Genomic DNA, 18,995 nt, shown 5'->3' with positions numbered 1-18,995 from the left:
AAATAAATCAAGTGTAAAATGTAAGTATGAATTGAGCAAGGGTTTGTTTTGTTGCTCACAAAATACATTTCTTCTTTCTGAGAGGAAGAAATGTTGCTTCTTTTTTCCCCAGTACTTGATGCATCTGTGTGGTACTTAATATCAACTTGATATGTTGATAATGTATGAGCACATATGTTACAGTATACAGTAAGTTTTAGATTTTACATTAACATATATATTAACATGTAGTATGAAATTATGTAGTAAGAACAGAAGTGTTCAAAATCCCAATGGCATGCTGAACACAGGAAACATTCATTAGTAAAGAGAAGAGTGGTCATAGGTAGATACTGTATATAAATTAAAAAATCAGGGCTGTCAGTTGATTAAAAAAATTAACTCGTACAATGTTGTAATTAATCGTGATTAATCACATGTATTTCTTAAGACTGACGCTTCTAATAATGGATATTTAAAGGTTAGATCACAGAATTGACATAAAAACAACACAAAGAAAATATGTTTAAATTGAAATATTGTTTAACAGCATCTTTTTAACTTTGAACATAGATTCTCTCCTTTAAACAACAAATTTCCAATAAAACCATCACAGCTTCAAAACTGACCGTTAGCTTGAAGGACATATTTCTTAGATGCACAGAAATAATAACAAACCTCAGGCCTGTACATCAAAATGTCAGGTGAATTTCTAAACTATCAATGTCATTAAAATAAGATATCAGCTTAGAAGGCAATCATTTTTAGAAGCACCTCCACAGCATATGGTAAATGGACTGTTTAACTAATACACCACCTACGTAGAGAAGTGTCCGTTATAAAATATACACATGAAAAAGAACTGCTGTTTGAGGATATAAAATACAAAAAAATAAAACAATAACTGTGCAAAAAGGTAGAATATAGCAGTCTATAACAGATAAAATGCAATGCCTTTCTAGCTGATATCACTGCATCCATCCTCTACATGTGCTTCTTCCTTTTTCGTCACATAGGGGGACAGGGATAGGTGAAAGGAACAAAAAACAAAAAATTCACCACATTTTGAGACTGTGTAGGAGCCCGTGGAAATCAAGCTGTCTCCCTGTCCTGTGTCAAAAGCAGAGGCTCCAGCCTTTGCAACCTGAGCGATAACAGATCTTTGTATGGATGACAAAACATTTTAACACCAACTCTTTAGTCAGTACCAAAATCCTACATGATGAAAATGACTAAAAAGTGTGCACATCATAGGCTGTATGTAGAGATGGACGACATGACAGCTCCCCTTAAATGAAGCCAAAACATCTTGATCACCCCCCTGCTGCAGTATAGCCCTGCCATCTGCGTGTTAGTGGATGGGCCAAACTAAAATACGTCACATACACTGTCATTTTAGGAAGTCCTTATCATTCTTTTTGTAATACTACTCTTGTGTATATATTAATATATTCATTGTTATTGGATGCTTATTGTATTTTTTATTTTTCATACTTTTACAATTTTCTATCTCACCTGCGTGCTCTTTACTGTACTGTCGGTGCTGTGCTGCTGCTGGAACCTCAATTTCCTGAGGGAACTCTCCCAAGGGATTAATAAAGTTAATAAATAAGCTATCTTATCTTATCTTATGTTCATGTATTAAATGTTTGGCTCCGTTTGGTTTTAATTGGCTATTTGATGCCATAAAAAGGTGGTGTGATGTCATGATTGACAGTTAATTGTAACCCACAATTGAATCATGTGGGTGAAAGGGCAGGATATACTGCGATACTGCGGCTTCACCGCGGATCACTACTGCACAGGCTCCAAATGACATCACCAGTGCAATATGGCAGCACCCATATCCAGGTTGTTTTGGCTTCATTTTTGCACAGTGAGAGGAAGTGGAGACACGTTGTGCATCCTTACATATAGTCTATTGTGCACACAGTAAGCTGAACAGGTGTCTTGTTGAATGGTGGTGATGCTTGGAAACATGCTGACTGGAAGCAAGTCAAACACTGGCTTCACAACCAGTGTGGTGGCTGTAGTGGTCCTCAGTACTGCACCAGAGAGAACAGACTGTGTGGTTTCACTTTGTCACTGCCCTTCAGCTCTTTGAGCTCGATGACCACCATGCAGCCCAGAACCTCGGCCTGCTGCTTCCTCATCAACTCGCAGGCTGCATACAATGTTCCTGCAACACACATGCATCTGAGTGTCACTTTAAAGCACATGACGGTTCCTACTGTGGTAGACTGCCAATCTGCCATCAGCAGGAAAGTTATTCAAGCATGAGGAGAACACCCACTCTACCTTAACCAAAGCCAAAATCAGAGCTCCTACTGTTACGAAATATTCAGCAGGAATGGAATTGACATGTATTCAATCATTTTGGCCAGGTGTGAAGCAATCAGTCTAATTCCAATAAAGATTTTAATACTGCAGTGACATGATGGAAATATTAGGAGGGAACAAGTGTTCACATCTGATTTATTTATATGACTTTAGTGCACACTCGGCACATGGTTTTAGAAATGAGGCCCCTTTGACTTTGACTTAGGCTTTGAGCTGGTATTCAGGCCATATGAAAAGCAAATAGCTATTTTTTTTCCGTCACTGATTATGTCTTGTTAGCTACTGCAGCAGGATTCTCTCATTTAGACACAGACGCAGAAGGTTAGAGTGTGTATCCAGTGGACATGGCTGATCTAACCAACAGGATTTCTCACCTCCAGTGGCCAGAAGATCATCAATGAGCACAACCTTCTGCCCTGGAGCCACTGCATCCTCCTGGATCTCTGCCTCTGCCTGGGAGGAGCAGACATAGGACTCTTAGAAAACACTGGTTATTATTAGACACACTGCTTTGGCTGAAATGGGCTGAAACTGAGGTAACAATGAAAGCAGATAAGTACAGAGAGATCCTTGAGAAGTGCCCCCCATTGCACATGACCTTTGGCTGGAGTAAAGATTAACAATCCAGCATGATGATACTCTGAAGCAAGCAGACACAGCTGCAGGACACAGGTGAGGAAATGCTATTGAGACCAAACAGACACTAGCAGATTTTCTGTATGAAGGCATGTCCTCTTTAATTTACACTGACATCAGGACAATACAGTGTGGAGAGGAGATGTAAAAACAAGGATGTCAATAGCCTGTATTTATTTATCTATCTGCTATTTATGTAAGCTAAGTGGGTTCGTTGTGTTGGTGTACTTGCTAGCTGATCCTACAAGATAGTATTTATTGCAAGCTACGATATCACACCGACTGGACATAAAACACATGCAATGTGACATCCAGGGCATCTGTACTATAGTCACTATACTGTATGTTATAGATGGAACAGTGGCAAAGCTGTTTGTAGCTCTAACTTGAATAAATAGGCTGTAACACATGCGTGTGTACATGTTCATTCTGGTGATATACTGTACACCGTCCTTACTGGCCAGCCAGCTTTTTCTTTGCAGGCCAGAGTATTGTTCTTGCATAGTCCTTTTAAAATAATAATGTATAATAAGAGGGTATGCTATCCACCTACTGAAAAAACCATCTTATGTAGGTATGTATGTATGTTGTTTAATGAAAATGTGCAGAAAAAGAAATGTAAATACAAGACTGTAGCTTTGGAGGCAGTTGTGTCCAAGCTCTACTAATTAACACACTGCTCTAGCTGTCTGTATTCCTCAGTTACTGTTTTTCAATGTAAACTGAACCAAATTACAAAGCCAACTGCTTTAAACTAAAGTTGTGTGTGTGTGTCATTGTGTGTATTAATGTTCATTACCTTCCCATACTCCAAATCATATGCCACAGACGCAGTGGCTCCAGGCAGCTTGCCTTTCTTTCTGACTAGGACAAAGCCAACACCTAGCCGCTGGGCAAGCAGAGGCCCAAACAGAAAACCACGAGCATCTAAACCTGCACACAAACAACAGAAAAATAAATACCAGTAAAATATGCATTGGAAAAAAGCCGGATTTAGTTTAGTAGTCTAAATAATCTTCAGGTCATGGACAGTTAAAACCGATCACTTCTCCACCATTGCAAAACCACCAAGTCAAAAAGTAGAAGGCTGGTCCTCCTCCAAAATGTTGTATATGCTTCTAACTTTTTCTTTTCAACAACCTCTTTCACCATCCTGCCCTGTCCCTTTGTCGTTGTGACAGTTTGAGCCATGAAGAAGACAAATGTCATACCTTCCAGATCCAAGTGCATTTGGAATTTCCATTCAGCCAATTCAAGAATTCTAGATTTAGAAAGTATCCAACCAAAAATATCCCACACCTCCCTTCAGGGAGGTCCCTTACAACACACAAACGTGGCCTGTCTGGCTAATGTTACTGCTAGAGGACGAGAAGACTGGCTGTCACCGCTGCTGATTTCCATTCATTTTGTACTCAGTCTAAACCGGGGCTCTCTCTCACTCTTCAGCTCAGCTCACTCTGTGCTGGGTAACTCACAGTCTGATGCTGACTAGCACGGTAGCTTTAACCTTGAGGAAGACTCAGGTCATGTGCAATGCACATACACACAACACACACACATGGGCTGGCAGGTCTGTAGGCAGACAGATACAGGCCTGTGATAGTCAGTCAGATTCTTCCTGTCTGCAGCTGAGTTCTCTGGGCCACCGTAAAAGCTTGGCTTGTGCTTGCCACAGTGTCACTGGTGCGCTGCTCTTGAAGACGGGAGTGTTTGAACAAGTTTGCCTCTATAAACCTCTTTATAACTTGGTTTTTATTTCTACATTTTCACGTGTGTCAACAATATTAAATTTTTGTATTCACAGTGTCAGTGTCTTATCTCACATTGTACATTTTCTTAATCCTGTGAACATTTGCACACAAATAAACCAATTATGATTCTGGCACATTACTAGTTGAGCTCCTGATGGCCGTCCTGTCAGGGTACAGGACAGCCTAATAGTTACAGCCGGGGTCACCTGCAAACTGACCGAGCTGCTGTGGGTGCCCCCCTTGCTGTATGTACAGGTGGATGCGTTGCAGGTTACTACTTATGAGCTTAATCCAAGTCTTACTTGTCCTATTCTTACCTCAGTGAGAACATTTTGTCACTCTCATCCAACCTAATTCTGATTCTGTGAGCTACACACTGCTGTAGTCTTGTTCTCCTCCTCTCTTAGTGGCCATCTCTATAAGCTGCAACATTGTCCTTAGTGAAGTCAGTTTTCTCTCGTTTCCATGTTCTATTCTTTCCCTGTACTCTCTCTCTCTCTCTCTCTCTCTCTCTCTCTCTCTCTCCCTGTGTACTGTCTCCTTAATCTTTTATAACAACTTTGTTCAAAAGTCAAAACTGCTCTTGAAGAAGAACCCAACTTGAACTATAAAAATAATTGGCGTGATTACCTTCTAAAAGTGATACTGTTTCCTCTCTCCTTAGATTGGTCCTTCAAAGCTCATCAGGTAAAGAATAGTGGTTTACAATGAGGGCGTGCTTTGCTTTGTTTTCTTACCCACAATCAGATCAACCTGCTGGTGGTTCTTCACAACATGTTCTTCAAACAGGTCGATTACTGCTGTGAGAGCCACTGGATCCTTCATGATGGGACAGATGTCTCTGTAGGATACACAGACATTATAATAGTCATATTGTATATATTCATATTGTCATTTAACATGTCTATAAATAGGAAAAACATTTCTATTGTAAGAGCACATTTTCTGGAGAAGTGAGCTGTTCTTCAGCTTCATACATATTTGATTTAGTCTTTCACACCCCTTACTAAGCTAGACACAATAAAATTAAATAATATAGATAAGTGGACTTAGCTGGCTAGCCTGGAGAGGGTTGCATAGGAAGTGTAGTACTAGTTTCTTGAAAGAAAAAAAAGCTCATGCTCAAACAACTGACAGAGTTTAGGAAAGACAAAAGTCTGCAGTTAAAAGTAATTACTGACAAAATCAACACATCAAACTCAAAATATGAACACAAACAAGCTACAGAGGAAGCTGCAACTGAACTGCTGAAACTTTAGATTTACACGGATTCTAAATAGACTGACTGAGAGGGCTGCTTCAGATGACAATATATCAGAATTCAAAGGGGTTAAAGATCGAGCTGAGGAGAACTCCCAGGCAAATCAGATCTTCAGAGGTCTTCAGATGACAGTAAAGAATTGCTAGGTGGGGGTTTCCCTGCCTGTCTAACTCAAAGGCAGGCCACCTTTGTATGTTTGGCTATTGCCTTAGTTGATTATTCTGACAAAAACTCGTTTTTATGCCAAAACTAGTGCTCCTGAGTGCCTGGTTTGACAAACCCTGCCTTTGCCAAGATATATTGAGCTATGACAGTGTTATTGATCAAAGTCCCACCTCTGAATAGTGGTTGACGACTGTCAACCATCAGCCATCTGTCCCCATTTGCTGAAACACATATGAGCTATTCAAGTCCGAGGGTTTATAATTTACATGGTAGTGTATGCTGACTAACCGTCACTGACGCTGTGTTCCTGTGAGACTTGAGCAGCTGCATGTTCAGTATAAACTGTTGTATCCTGAGGGGAAAGCAGCTCCACAGACGGTTTGAGGCATAAAACAAACAAGTGAAGCAAACTGCTTCTGTTCAAAATGACAGCAACACTGACTGGATTTAGTCACCATTCTAATTACTGAGTGGGACAGTGGAAGCCATCTATGGACCTAATCCTTTCCTTGGGGATCCCATGTGTAAATATGAAGTAATAGCAATGCCAAAAAAAAGCATTTTCTAGTGAACCGATCCCACCTTGCCTCTAACCTGAATTTTGATCTACAAAATAATTATCTTTATCTCCATTGTGCAGCAATTTTCACAGAGAAGGTAGTGATTTTTAAGGTTCAAGTTTGCACCAGTTTATTATCATCACCATTAATATTGTTAGTACTACTAATACTGCTATCGTCGCTCAAATTCATTTCCTCGGGGACCCATAAACTGCTTGTAAGCCGCTCTTCCTGCAGCAACAGCTCTGCACTTTACACTTGTAGCTTCTCTTTACATTTGTTTGTTGACTTTGTTGAGTTCATTCAGAATGTCCTGCAGCCCTCCTCTTCCAACCTCCTGTCCCAGCTGAGTTTGTGGGTAACTTCTCTCAGACCAGAACTGGGGCCTGACCACATTTTTTAACCATTGATGAATTATAGATAACGACTGATCACTTGTTTGTTCTGTGCAGGTGAATGCGTGATGGTTGAGATGAGAAGGGTAAGGACTGTAGCTCATCTCACCTAAGGCATCAGCCTTTACATGACTTACTCTAAACAGGTAAGACCACAGCAGGACCCACTGGCTCTACAGGCATTATTTGACCAGAACAAGTACAGGAGGCCTGATACAGCACCAGACAAGAAAAGTCTGCTACTCCATAACTTCTGACACTTAGAGGCGAAAGAAAGTCTTCTTGGGTTGTTTTCGCTGCATTAATGTTCACTGCCAACAGGCGCCCACACACACACACACACACACACACACACACACACACACGTGCACGTGTTGAGCAGCGGAGCCGAACGGATACTGATCACTGATCACTGATCGCAGGCTGTGCCAACCTTTAGTACAGGACAGTCGGAACGGGTCTCACCTGAACAGAATGCCCTTCTTCGGAAAGTCTGGGAAGGCTCGAATGCGGCTTTGAATCAGCTGGAGTTTTGATTCTTGGCTTGTTGCCATTTTAACTAAGACTGTGTCACCTGATCACTGAACGCTGCTCTGCCTCCTTCTTGCTCCTGTGCACCTGGTGTATGCACAGCTTCTCTGCCTCTGCAGCTTCTACTGCTTCTACCACTGCTACTATTACCACCACCACCACCACCACTACTACTGCTGCTGCTGCTGCTTCTTCTTCTTTTGGTTTCATGGTGGGTTGCAACCATTACTTCCAACGTGCTTACCACCACCTACTGTACCGGTGGATGTAGTGTGAGACCTGATCCTGGGCGACGTTACAGCAGTGGGTAAATAAATGAATGCTGAAATGGTAGTTTTATGAATAAAGGGAGGAGGGAGGAAAGAAAAGAAGACACACAAATGAAAAGCTTATGATCGAATGTTCCACGACTGCTGTCTGTGTGTGCTGTACTGTATCTCCTGTTGTTCCCAGAATACTCACAAGGTTCCCGAGAGATAAGGCAGGAGCCTCCTCTCTGTTCCTTCTGAACACATCCTGTGCATTTCCTTCCATCTTTTGCTTTTCCCTGCACCCTCTATCGTTTCTGTCTTCGCTTATTCTTTACCAAAAGCTATATCAATGATATCACTCATGCCTGTTACTTTATTGTTTGGACTGTTTCATCTCATCCAGCATTCATGTCATGCCTACAGAAGCAGGGAGAATCACATTTCCACCTCTGGCCTGTGTCATTTATATAAACTCTGATGGATTTCCAACATTAAATTTTCACTGTTGCATCATTTGTTTACTAAGAAGGACTGCTATTGAATCAAGACAGCATACCATGGTTGCTTGGTTTTACTTCCTCCCCCCACTGTAGGCCCACCAAAAGTTTGGCTGTATACACTGACAACTGATCAGGTATTCTTTTTCCAGTATTAACGCTCTCTGAAGGTACTGAATCAGGAACAAAACAACATGTGGGTTAATCCGTATCCAAAAAGGGACAACAGAAGGAGGGAAGGAAAGAATAGAGGCGTGAAGGGAGTGTGTTAAGATAGGTAGCAAAAGGTCTGAGTGAAACAATTACATTTGGGGCGGATTTGGTATGATGGTGCCCATGGTGTACATGTCAGCTAAAGGGTGAATGGGGGCAGAGAGAATAGCCCTGAAAACAATGTTCATAGGATTAATACACACCCAGATTAGATTGTGGGTGTGTAGTGTTTGGATTTGCAATAAATAGGTCCTATGTTTCTCAAAGAAATTATTCATTATCAGGCTTTAAGACTGTGTGCAGGTGCTAATAGAAGCACTACAACATCAGCATTACGAGCAGAAATGGGGGAACTGCCACTGGAATTAAGGAGAAGACAGTTATCTGTAAATTACTGGGTTAACTTGAGTAAGGGATAATATACAGCGATCATTATCGCAAAACCCTGATGCGAAGCTGAGGGGTCTTGAATCATGATTTTATTGCTTAAACTATCAGAACTGCATCCATAGCAACGGCCTGCTATACAGAAACAACACACACAGAAGTCTGTAACTGACCAATCAGAACCGCGTATTCAATAGTTGGGATGATTCATCCTGGTCCTACATCACTATGTCGGGGTTCATTCTGCAATAATGAGCAGCTCGTTTTACTTTATCCCTTACATAGGCTAACAAAGATCATCTAACGTCATCTAACACAAGATGTACGAAAACTTTGTTGGGAAAAGTAGAGCAAAGGCACAAAACGTACTGAATGGACGATAGAGCAGAAACCAAAAGAACTAAAAATAAGTGAAATACAAATGAGCCTAAAGGCACCACTCTCAGTAATACACCCTTGGGTTGGACACTTCCTGATCCTATTGTAGATCTCACATTACATCCACAGACAATAAAAACCTTATAGAAATGAACTGCTACAGCTATGTTATAATACATACAAATGCTTCAAAGAACTCAGATAATAAAACTGGTTGCCTATTTCACTCATAGTTCTAGAATCCAACATTAAAATTCAAGAACGAAATAGTGATGCTGATAAATGTGGGGACTATCTATCTCATCATACCATAGATTCTCGGTCTACACTCCATTCCAGTGGGTGGCGGTACTGCACCAAGACGTTGGTTGCCAACCGTCATTTAAAAAGAAAGTGAAGAAAAAGAAGACGAAGAAGAAGGCGAAGCAAAAGAAGAAGAAGAGGAAGCGAAGGGTCTTCCGTTAACCGCACATGCTGTGAAATGTCGGTAGCTGGTGGTCGTGCGACGTCAACGCTGACACATGTCGCCCTGAGGTTTGTCCACAGAGCCGTGGCTCCGTCGGTACTCGGTCATGTCGGACGGAGGAGCGACGGGATACAGCGACAGTGTGGTGGCGTCACTCTGAGCCAGAGCAGAGCACGTAGCGGCACGCAGCACGTCACAGGTCGGTGGTTCGTCCGGTCCGGTCCGGTCCGGTCCGGTCCGGCCAGTTAGCTGTCGGTGAACTGGGGCACAATAGTGCTGTACAGTGTTCAAGACAATGAGGTGTTTGTCAGCAGTGGGACGCAGCTGCTCCATTTTCGTGTGGGAGTGTGTTTGTACGAGTGCTGTAGCACCGTGATCTCAGGAGAGTCCTTCATCAGCCAAGAGCCGCTCAGAGCAAACTGGTGAAGATCACAAGCTAACTTTATAACAAGGCTAGCTCAGGCTAATGCAGTTATGGAACTGTTATAGAGGGGTGTAGATGGAACTATATGGTCATTCTGGACGAATTGTGTGGTGCTGTTGACCTGTGTTTTTATACTGCCCCCCCCCCCTTGATATAACACCAGAAACACCTCTCCGTATGATGCAGTACAGTTTAACAGCACCACAAACTACATCCTTCAGAATGACCACACAGTTGAATGTACATTGAATCCATTTGTACAAAAAGTGAGCATTCTAACCTTAATGAAGAGGGGATGGACAGTACTGGGCTGTCAGGTCCACAACAAACAACCATAATGATATCAGCAGCCATGTTACTGACAGTAGGGATATGACTCATACTGACCAGTATGGTAACAGTGAATAACATGACAATAGCTAGTGAATGAATAATAATAACAGGACTAATATTAGTACAAAGTGTCAGCGGCCAATGAACCACAGCAGTGATTCATGAAGCCAGAGAACCACAGCAGGAGAACCAGGACCAGGATCCACAGGAACCTGAGAACCATAGCAGGAGAACCAGGACCAGGATCCACAGGAACCTGAGAACCACAGCAGGAGAATCAGGACCAGGATCTACAGGAACCAGAGAACCACAGCAGGAGAACCAGGACCAGGATCCACAGGAACCTGAGAACCACAGCAGGAGAACCAGGACCAGGATCCACAGGAACCAGAAAACCACAGCAGGAGAACCAGGACCAGGATCCACGGGAACCAGAGAACCACAGCAGGAGAACCAGGACCAGGATTCACAGGAACCAGAGAACCACAGCAGGAGGACCAGGATCCACAGGAACCTGAGAATCACAGCAGGAGAACCAGGACCAGGATCCACGGGAACCTGAGGGATGAGAAAAGCACAGAAAGGCTCCAGGGAAGATACCAAGTTAGTGACAGACATTAAAGAGACATGAAGCATCAGGATGGAGAGGAAGAGGAGGAGAGAGGAGCCCAGCTAGGTTTGCCTAATAAATTGGCATGTGAGTGTAGCAGAGCAGTTTTAGACCCTCCTTAGAACCACAGTGACTGTTTCCTGTTTGTTTTGCTCTCTGGCATCCGATGTTTTCAGACCAGCATCCTGTTCCTTTTACAGTTATCCATGATTTGACATGAAATGACAGTGCCTATTATTAAAATGCATTATTAAAATGTAGGGTTCTTTACATCCATAACATCTGCGTACCAACTGACTGTACTGGACTGTACCTGTTGTGTATTTTAATATCTTTTTGTCCCTCTGACCTCGCTGTAGCCTGCTGACCTGAGCGAGGCCAGCCATGGAAGTTGTAGGAGCTGAAGTCTTATCTTACATATGTTGTGTCTTTTCCAAGGGAAGCTGGTGCGAAACGGACAGGATAAGAAAGCAGTGGTGGGTCTTAACTTTCAGATGTGTGGTCTGAGATTTAATTTTCCCTGCATACATACAATGTACTTTAATCTACAGTGATGAAATTGGCTGCTGCTTCCTTGTGTGGGGTCCATTGTTACCCATTTCCAGTGATCTAATACTAATCACTATACCTCATATATTTAAATACAAGCTCATACCTCTTATATAATAGTAATGTTGTTTTTTATCATTTTTCTGGCCTGACCTGTCAACTGTCACTGTCTCTGTTTTCAGATCTGCATTGAGGGCAACATTGCCAGTGGGAAGACAACATGTCTGAAGTATTTTGCCAAAACTAGCAATATAGAGGTACAAAAAAACAAAGTCTTTATACAGCAAAGTGATGCATTGTGCAGATTGTGTGCATGTGCTCCCACCAGGAAATACCACTTTAGTTGCCACTCTAATTGGCCTGAGATGCCATTTGACTTAAGAGTGAAGGTTGGACTTTGAATTAAAAGCTTTATAATAAAAGATAAGAACTATTTTACACACAGAGTGCTTCCATCCTTTGCCTCAATACTTGAAGCCCCACTCCCTTCATTTGAAATTAAAGGCAGGATCTGTAACACTGGAGAAACTAGCAAAAGTGGATAGGTTTTGAAAGTACCCAACTGAACAAAATCCCACCCCCTCCCTTTAGGCCTCCTTCCATAGCTGGTCCCCTAAAACAAGCAAAACAGCTGTCACAATTGAACATTGCCTTTAGCTCATGGTTACTGCTCACTGTGCACAGAGGCTGTGCTTTGTGCTGTTAGCTCACTTTTTTCCTTTATGTTAAACAATTTGATTTATTGATTGCTGTTATGAGAATTTCAACAAATAACAAACCTGCACCTAAAATAACTTGCATACCCTTCTATAAGGCAGTCTTAAATGGCAAAAATGAAAATTCAAAGGAAAATGAAGAGAATCCAAGTTTTCAGTACAGTAAGTTATTGCGACCCCAGACAATGGAGGTGTTCATTAACGTATTATTACTCTCCTGTTTTATTTGTTCTAGGTCCTCACAGAACCCGTGTCAAAATGGAGGAATGTCCGTGGACACAACCCTCTGGTACTGTACATGAGTGTTCTCATTGTCTAATTATATTGACCGGACATCAGACTTTTTTAATCAGGTCATGATGTAAAAGTATTTGCAGGGTAGGATCTGCAAGCATTGAAACAGAGAAGTTTTATTTCATGAAAATCTGGTCCTGTCTGGTCCACGCATGGATCTATTATTTAAACATCCATGGGCCTGCGCGAGGGAGTGGGGGGTGGGGGGGGTCGTCCACTGCCTGCAGCTTGCTTCGTGTGCGTTTCTCCACAACTATACCCTGTGAATCCAGGCTCCTACCCAGCAGACTGCAGCATAAAACGGTACACTAGCCCCCACAGACTGGTAGGACATGCAACATTTCACTGCAGAGATCAAAGGACCTGAACCTCCTGAGGAAAAAAGTTGTTCCTTTCTGTAGAGAGGGCGTGTTATTAATGTTGTAACTAGTTAACAGGGCAACAGCATTGAATCACAGACAGCATGAGACTGAGCACCGTGACATACGCTACCACAGATGGCTCAGCCATCTCCTCTCTCAAAGAAGAGAACCTTCCACACATGAAGAGGCATGCTCTGAAGATGATTGTTCTCTTTGGATCTACCTTCATATGTGATCAAACATTCTCAGTGGTGAAGTTCAACAAATCCAGATACAGATCCTCTCCCTCTGGTGATCAGCTGTCCCTCATATATCCACCACAGACGTTAAATCAGACTTTAATGCACTTGTTCAAGCCCAAGATAGACTGGATTTTTTTTTTTTACTGAATAAGAAAACAGAACTGAAAAACATCAAAAGCACTTTTATGTAAAGCAAATCAGTTCCTGGTCTTTAACATACTGCAACACATCGATCAGTCTTTATTTATATAGGGCCAATTCATAACAGTGTTATCTCAAGACTCTTTCCATAAAGAGCAGGTCTAGACCAAACTCTTTAATTAGAGAGAGACCCAACGATTCAGGAATTCAACATTAAGGATTCAAGAATCCCCACATGAGCAGCATCACATATTATATTAGGCAACAGTGGCAGGAAGAACTCCCCTTTAACAGGAAGAAGCCTTGAACAGAACTATACATTTTTCTGTATTTTTTGCAGATGTGTGAAGGTTTAGGTGTTTAAGGTGTTAAAAATGAAATAGTGATAGTTTGCTTTCATTGCGATTTGCCTGGTTGAGTTGGATACGTCCCATGTACAGTATGTAGAAGTGAATTTTAGCCCAATGGTTGCAGCAAGTTCAGAAAAGTTACTAAAACTGTTAAGATCCATTCTCAGGGGACCATAATTATCCATAACTTTATGGTTTGTGTATTAGTTGTAGTAGTAGTAGTTGAACTGATTCCCTGTCTGCTGTTTGTTTCTGTTCCTGTAGGCACTGATGTACCAGGATCCTGAGCGCTGGGGCATCACACTGCAGACCTATGTTCAACTGACTATGCTAGATAGCCACCTGTCAACCTCAGTAAGTGTGCTGTTGGCTAGAAACACACTCGTTTTATTGTATTGTAGTTAATATGCAATAATATATAACCTCATTAGCAGACTGCACCACAAACCACCAAACAACCATCCACAATAGCGAATAGATTTAAATTTAACACGAAGGTGCTGGAACAGAATAATCCCTTTATTTATATGAATTATTAAATACCCCCTTTCATCACACAGCAGCAGGAACTATATGTCCATCTCCAAATCAAGAATGGGCACTTTTTTGCATGGTTGCACATCAGAAGTATCTTTGATTAATTGTTAATTATCCCTTCAGAGTGACAGGATTGGTCAGAATCTAATGGTAAATTACATTCTGTACTTTTCTACACATCAGATGAAAAAGCTGTAACACAAAGATTGTAAGTTTATCCAGTCAGCAGTGGAGTCTTGGACTTTGGATTGAAAAAACAAAAAAAAGTATTCTATTGTAAGAAAAAGTCTAAACTCTTCGTATCATACATTGCCAAGCTGTTCCACTGATCGATGAAATGAAACATGTTGACCATTGCCCATTTTAACCCCTGTTCATCAGGAAATCAGCTGTACATACTGAAAGTTTCTGTTGTTCCAGTCAGCTCCTGTCAGGATGATGGAGAGGTCAATCTTCAGCGCCAAGAACATCTTTGTAGAGAATCTCTTCAGAAGGTACTGTTACCTGTGGTTTGACCAGAGACCAAATAAATCCATACAGCAGACAGTTATAGCTAATCTGTCATTTGCAACTGTTTTGCAACTGTAAAAGTTTAGCCTGACATCACCACACCAATTCTCAAATACAAATTAGTCTGGAACCTCTGTTAATTTTCAATTTCCAAGGAGCGTATGAATGGGCACAAACCAAAATGCCTCTGGATGCTGTTGGATAGACCCACAGCCAGTAGGAGCAGCAGGTCGTGGGTTCAATAACCCGGCTCCTATGAGTCAGTGTGTCGAAGTGTCCTTTGGCAAGACACTGAACCCCAACTTGCTCCTGAAGCAGCTTCAGTGTGTGAAAGAATAGTCTCCAACTTAGATTCCTCCTGAATGAACGATGTGTGAATGGGTGAATGAGGATGTGATGTCAGGTCCATAAATATTTGACATTGACACAATGTTCAGCATTGCGGCTCTGTACACCACCACCGTGGATTTGAAATGAAACAATCAAGATGTGCTTTAAGTGCACACTTTCTGCTGTAATTTGAGGGTATTTACATCCAAATCAGGTGAACGGTGCAGGAATTACAACACATTTTAGATGTGCCCATCTTTTTAAGGGACCAAAAGTAATTAGTAACAGTATAGAACATCTCTAATGGTTTGCAAATTGAGTTCGTATCATGGTTTATATTGTAATATTGCCTAATCCTACTGATATATATTTTTTTCCTTTTTTAGTGGTAAAATGCCAGAGGTGGACTATTCTGTTCTCAGTGAGTGGTTTCATTGGATCACAACTAACATTTCCATTCCTCTTGATCTGATAGGTGAGAATACACAATGCACAAATACAAACATAAATACAAAACATCTATCTATCTAATCTTACACTATAACACTAAACAATGAATATTGCTTTTACAATAAGTCTCTTTTTTTTGTTGCCTTCATTGCCAGAAGATAAATCACTTATAAGGTATATCGAGTATGTTATCGAATCAGTTTCGAACAATTCTAGCTATGCCCCATCGGTACCAAAAAACTAGCTATCCTGCCACTCAGGTGTGAAAAAAATGCACACTCCCTCTGTATCATTTGAATTTGTTTAACAATTACATTGGAAGCAGCAGCAGTTTGTCAGTGTACGTTCTATGACTGTTTTCTTTGGCTCCAGTCTACCTGCAGACATCTCCTCAGACCTGCCATGAGAGGTTAAAGCAGAGAAGCAGAGAGGAGGAAAAACTCATTCCATTGGTAAGGACGCAAAGTCAAACAAGTCTGACAAACAAACTGTCAACTAACTTATACTTAAACTGACATATTAAGCTTATTTTCCAACCAGAATGTTCACATGCTTTAATAGAATGCATACTGCTCTTTTCAGGCTCTTTCTGAACACTGTTTTAGCCTTTCTCTTTAAGGCCCCTTTCCTGGAAAAACCCAGTACTCTGGTTGGTACCCACAAGCCTGAGCATGCACCACCCACCAACATCCATATCAGCTCTGACATCTCAGGAACACAGTGTCTGCCCCAAAGGGGAGCCACATTAGCTAAGCAACATTCTAATGCTCAACAGACCAACGTGCCGAATATACAGTAAAACAACAGAAAGCATGACAACGCAGCTTCCAAGTCTGAAGTCGTGAGCAGGAAGCTGTGCAGATTCAAATACATTGCACAGACAAGTCATTTTTTGCAGTCATTGTGAGGGCATCCCATAAGGACGGTCCCAAGCTCATCCAAAATAAAGTCTTCACCTCCGGAGATGATGGGAGGACATGAAGTCTGTTGTGTGGGTTTTTGCAGCCGGCAGCAGCACAATTTGCGTGCCTCACTCGTAGCATCAACATCTCAGCAATGGCAGACACTAAGGTGGATTCAGTTTTTCAGTTGGCAGGACCGTCAGTCTGATCAAATCTGAGCACAGCATTTTCAGACATGTTTATTGAAAGATGGAGAAGTGGAAAAAGAGAGAGGATGGTCTAATTTGGTGGTCTCTAAACACAACAGGGGCAAACATTTCTGTTGACATTACATTTAAAAGGTTTGTGCCTAAAACGTCTCCTTTTAAAGGGTAATTAATGGCTTTTTAGAGACTTCTGAAGTGGTTTATGAAGTGGTCACAAATATACCGTCTCAAATGAGACCTCAATCCTGTGTGTCCACCAGGAGTATCTGGAGACAATCCATCAGCTATATGAGGACTGGCTAATCAAGGGTACCTCATTCCCCCATCCTGCTCCTGTTCTGGTGAGTGACCATTCACATCACGGCAGGCCTTCGCTTTGGTTTGTGTAGATGTACATACAGCGCATATGTCCAGGTAGCTTCAGATGACCACACAGATGACCCCTTTTTACTGACTCGTGTTGTGCCAAGCTGTGACCAGAGGCCTGTACTTCGAAGCTAAACATACCCACTTACCTGGTATCACTAAGCCTAACAAGCATACTAAGCAGTCACACAGCAGTGGTTATCAACTCAATCAGTCAATACAGGGTTTCCCAATGTAGTTATGAGCATGTCCACATAAAAGGAGCAGTGTTTGCAGAATATGACTGATTGCAATTATAAACATTGGTAGCAGAGTGGCATATTTTACAAAAGGGCAAACTAATATTAGACATATACAAAGTAGGGATGTCCATTTCAAGCATAAATACTATTCAGTAGTCACTGTGAACTATTTAAACATTATTGGAACAGTGCACCTCTGCACGCATGCATACACGTGCACGCATGCACACAAACCAAGCCCCCGCTGCCAGATACGGCGGGCGTAGCTTGTTCAGACTTCACTACATTGTTGTTTTAATACAACAATCCAGATTGTAATGCTTGTAGTGTACTGATATCTTTAATTGCTTCCACGGGATGATATTTTGGATTTTGATATTCATAATCCGGACCACCATTATCTAAAGCAACTGTGCGCATATCATTGATTAACTAAATCATTAGTCACAAATCGAATGATAATGAGGAAAATCTAGTTGTTGACTTGTGTCATTAAAGATGCGTGAGCATTCTCTGTTGGAGGTTGACACTGGTACAAAAGCACAGCCAACAGCAGTCAAGGCAAGTGTGTATCCCTATTAATAGAGATGTGTGCTTGTTTATGCACAGTTGATTATTTGAATCTCCAGACACGCTGACAGGATCAGTTAAGAAGTTACCATGCTAACCCCAAATCTTGCTTCATATTGCAGGCCTCAGGTTCCACTTAATTCATCTAGTCTTATTGCATGCCCAGGTGTCAGTGACTTGATATCTGTAGAATAACAGACTGCTGGTTTGTAATTCTGATCTGTTTCTAATATTCAATAACAGAAAAAATCATGTCTGTGTAGGTAATTCCTGCTGACCACAACCTCCAGAAGATGCTGCGCCAGTATGAAGAAAACCGTGACAAAATTCTAGCAGCTAGCCATCTCTGATAGCAAGACATACAGTTACACACATACATAGACACATACACACACACACACACGAGTGTACTTGTGTACACTCGTGTGTGTGTGTGTGTGTGTGAGTGTTTTATTTGTAAAGCAGGTCAGGTTAGAAGGAGCATCAGTTACAGTCATCACTCCCAACTGTTACAGATAAAGAAGGTGTATATATGTATACTGTAAAGTGATTTCATAGCTTTGGGGACCTAATGAAAACTATGTAGCGTTGAAATCTCTGTAATTCCTTTTAATGAAGAAATCTTTGTTCTTTTCTTAATGTATTTTGCCATACTAATAAATAAGTTATGTAACCCTGATTTTTTTATTTTAAGCCCTATTCCTTTGTGATGAGCAGATAGATAGTGGAGGGGCAGGAAATATTACTTCAGCATGAGTGCTGTTTTTTAATATAATAAAGCTATTAATATTGGCTCAACAGCAATGTATACATTATAGCATATGTATATAAATAAACAAAGAAAATTGCTACCACGAAAACAATAGTGTTGGAATAAATATGGAATGATGTAATAGGGTACTTAATAAATGTACTTAAGGTAGACAGATGTGATAGTATATGGACAGAAGGCAGCATGAGAAACTGGGGAAGCATGTCCAACCAACAAACCAGCAATGGGGACCCCACAGTTATTGGACTGGATCTCTGCACACGTCTGCCTGCAGATGAC

General features: G+C 41.4%; 2 protein-coding genes across 2 annotated transcripts; one reads left to right on the top strand and one right to left on the bottom strand.

The window, feature by feature from the left end:
- Positions 1-504: 504 nt before the first annotated feature.
- Positions 505-7,680, bottom strand: aprt (adenine phosphoribosyltransferase). The gene is made up of 5 exons (XM_070841123.1): positions 7,553-7,680; positions 5,444-5,547; positions 3,755-3,888; positions 2,694-2,772; positions 505-2,158 (listed from the first exon to the last, which is right to left on the bottom strand). The coding sequence occupies exons 1-5, from the start codon at positions 7,639-7,641 to the stop codon at positions 2,019-2,021; spliced, it is 546 nt and encodes a 181-aa protein (XP_070697224.1). The 5' UTR covers positions 7,642-7,680; the 3' UTR covers positions 505-2,018.
- Positions 7,681-9,792: 2,112 nt separating this feature from the next.
- Positions 9,793-18,623, top strand: tk2 (thymidine kinase 2). The gene is made up of 10 exons (XM_070840977.1): positions 9,793-10,009; positions 11,616-11,653; positions 11,909-11,983; positions 12,678-12,731; positions 14,096-14,185; positions 14,789-14,862; positions 15,595-15,683; positions 16,031-16,110; positions 17,027-17,107; positions 18,208-18,623. The coding sequence occupies exons 1-10, from the start codon at positions 9,826-9,828 to the stop codon at positions 18,292-18,294; spliced, it is 852 nt and encodes a 283-aa protein (XP_070697078.1). The 5' UTR covers positions 9,793-9,825; the 3' UTR covers positions 18,295-18,623.
- Positions 18,624-18,995: the final 372 nt, after the last annotated feature.

This window comes from Pempheris klunzingeri, chromosome 12, assembly GCF_042242105.1.
Source record: "Pempheris klunzingeri isolate RE-2024b chromosome 12, fPemKlu1.hap1, whole genome shotgun sequence".
NCBI classification, from domain to species: Eukaryota; Metazoa; Chordata; class Actinopteri; order Acropomatiformes; family Pempheridae; genus Pempheris; species Pempheris klunzingeri.
Note: the sequence above shows the minus strand (reverse complement) of the source record. Positions and strands in the feature narration are given on the sequence as shown.